The sequence below is a fragment of the Urtica dioica genome, chromosome 5 (assembly GCF_054948205.1).
Source record: "Urtica dioica subsp. dioica isolate 48M chromosome 5, U.dioica_male_clone48M_v1_H2, whole genome shotgun sequence".
Classification (NCBI taxonomy): Eukaryota; Viridiplantae; Streptophyta; class Magnoliopsida; order Rosales; family Urticaceae; genus Urtica; species Urtica dioica.
Window position 1 is genome coordinate 13,169,006 of NC_142760.1, and position 1,542 is coordinate 13,170,547.

Below are 1,542 nucleotides of genomic sequence, written 5' to 3' on the forward strand. Positions count from 1 at the left end.
ACGGATTTTCAATCCGTTGTAGAAGCACGTCGCCGCGGCGAGAAATATACTTTGCCGCGGCGAGAAATTCGCCGCGGCGACGTCAAATCTTAGCCGCGGCGAGATGATTCTACAACAGATATAATGCGTTGTAGGAAGGCGATGATTTTTTTTTAAAAAACTCGCCGCGGCGAAGAAAAAATCTCGCCGCGGCGAGACTAAGATTTCTAATTTGCTTGCTCTCGGTATCTTGTCTCGCCGCGGCGAGAAGTATAGTTCGCCGCGGCGAGAATCATTTATTTTCAATCCACAATTTGTTTTTTACACGATACTAGCACCTGAAAATAATCTGCAATACAAAAAATATCTAATATATACATTCATCTCAAATATCCTCATCTTTAAAACATTCAAAATCTAATATATACATCTTCAAAAAAACTAGCTAATCATCACAGTTAATAAATGTTTGTACATAAGTTACCCATTCTTCCCTAACTCTCTCTAAATCCACTTTTGTATAGGATTTCTTATTTTCTAATTTTCCTACACCTCCTACGACTATATCACGCATATAAGAAATGACAAAATACCCGCATTCCGTGTTTCCCGTTTGTCTCGGAGCGTCCCAAGCCTTGATGTACGTTGATTGCCCGTTACTATGGGCGTTTTGATGCTCGAGCTTGAAATCAACAAGAACCCTATATAACACGGAGATTATAAGAGAAAAAACCACTAGAACGATTTATAATAAAAATTATTTAAGAAATCAAAATATTACCTTTTTATCAATCGATTTAAATCCGTTGGGATTTTATTTCTCAACGGGTCAAAGAACATAGCGCTATTTCTCCAAAGGTCGAGGACAACGAGCATCCAATGCGCACCTTTGTTATACGGCATCAAAACTAGTTCACCGAATTTGCAATGTCGTACCACGTTTCCAACGTCCTTGACTCGTTTTGACAAATAAGCCTCCTCGTCGTCATTTTCGATATACGAACTTAAGCTCGGATTTATAAAACAAAAATTTCGAGTCTTCTTCGCCTTTTCTAGCCTCGATCGTAGATAGCTATGACAAACAAATATTTAGTTAATCAAAACACTAAATATTGAATATTGATATTAAAAAACGCATATAAAGAAAACTCTTACTCCATATAAACCGTTATGCTCCCCGCGCCAATTTCCAAGTATTGCAAAAAATCGGAAATGTCTTCAAATGACACCGGAATCGGGATAGCCGCGAGACTTGGACTAACATTGACCATAATCACATCCCCTTCCGGTAACATTACTTTGTTGGCATGTTGAGCGAGCAATCGATACTTGGGATTAATCACCTTGTACGGAATCTTCTTAGCATCATCGATGCTAGCTTCACTCTCAAAACCGAGCTTTGAGAGTTGTTTGACAACCGGACCGCGACTCTCTATTCCCGAGTCCATTTCCATGAGTCTCTTCGGCCACGAGACAAACCCGCCTATAGCATCTTCAACGGTTTGAGCTTCTTCGGTGGGAATTGACAATTTTGCTTTTTTAATCAAAACCCCCAAAACGGCC

The 1,542-nt window shown here is 39.7% G+C and overlaps 1 protein-coding gene across 1 annotated transcript; it reads right to left on the reverse strand.

Annotated features, from left to right (window-relative positions):
- Nucleotides 1-424: 424 nt before the first annotated feature.
- LOC149397533 (ubiquitin-like-specific protease ESD4) lies at nucleotides 425-1,324 on the reverse strand. Its single transcript, XM_089614247.1, has 3 exons — nucleotides 1,135-1,324; nucleotides 761-1,051; nucleotides 425-680 (listed from the first exon to the last, which is right to left on the reverse strand). The coding sequence occupies exons 1-3, from the start codon at nucleotides 1,272-1,274 to the stop codon at nucleotides 425-427; spliced, it is 687 nt and encodes a 228-aa protein (XP_089470373.1). The 5' UTR covers nucleotides 1,275-1,324.
- Nucleotides 1,325-1,542: the final 218 nt, after the last annotated feature.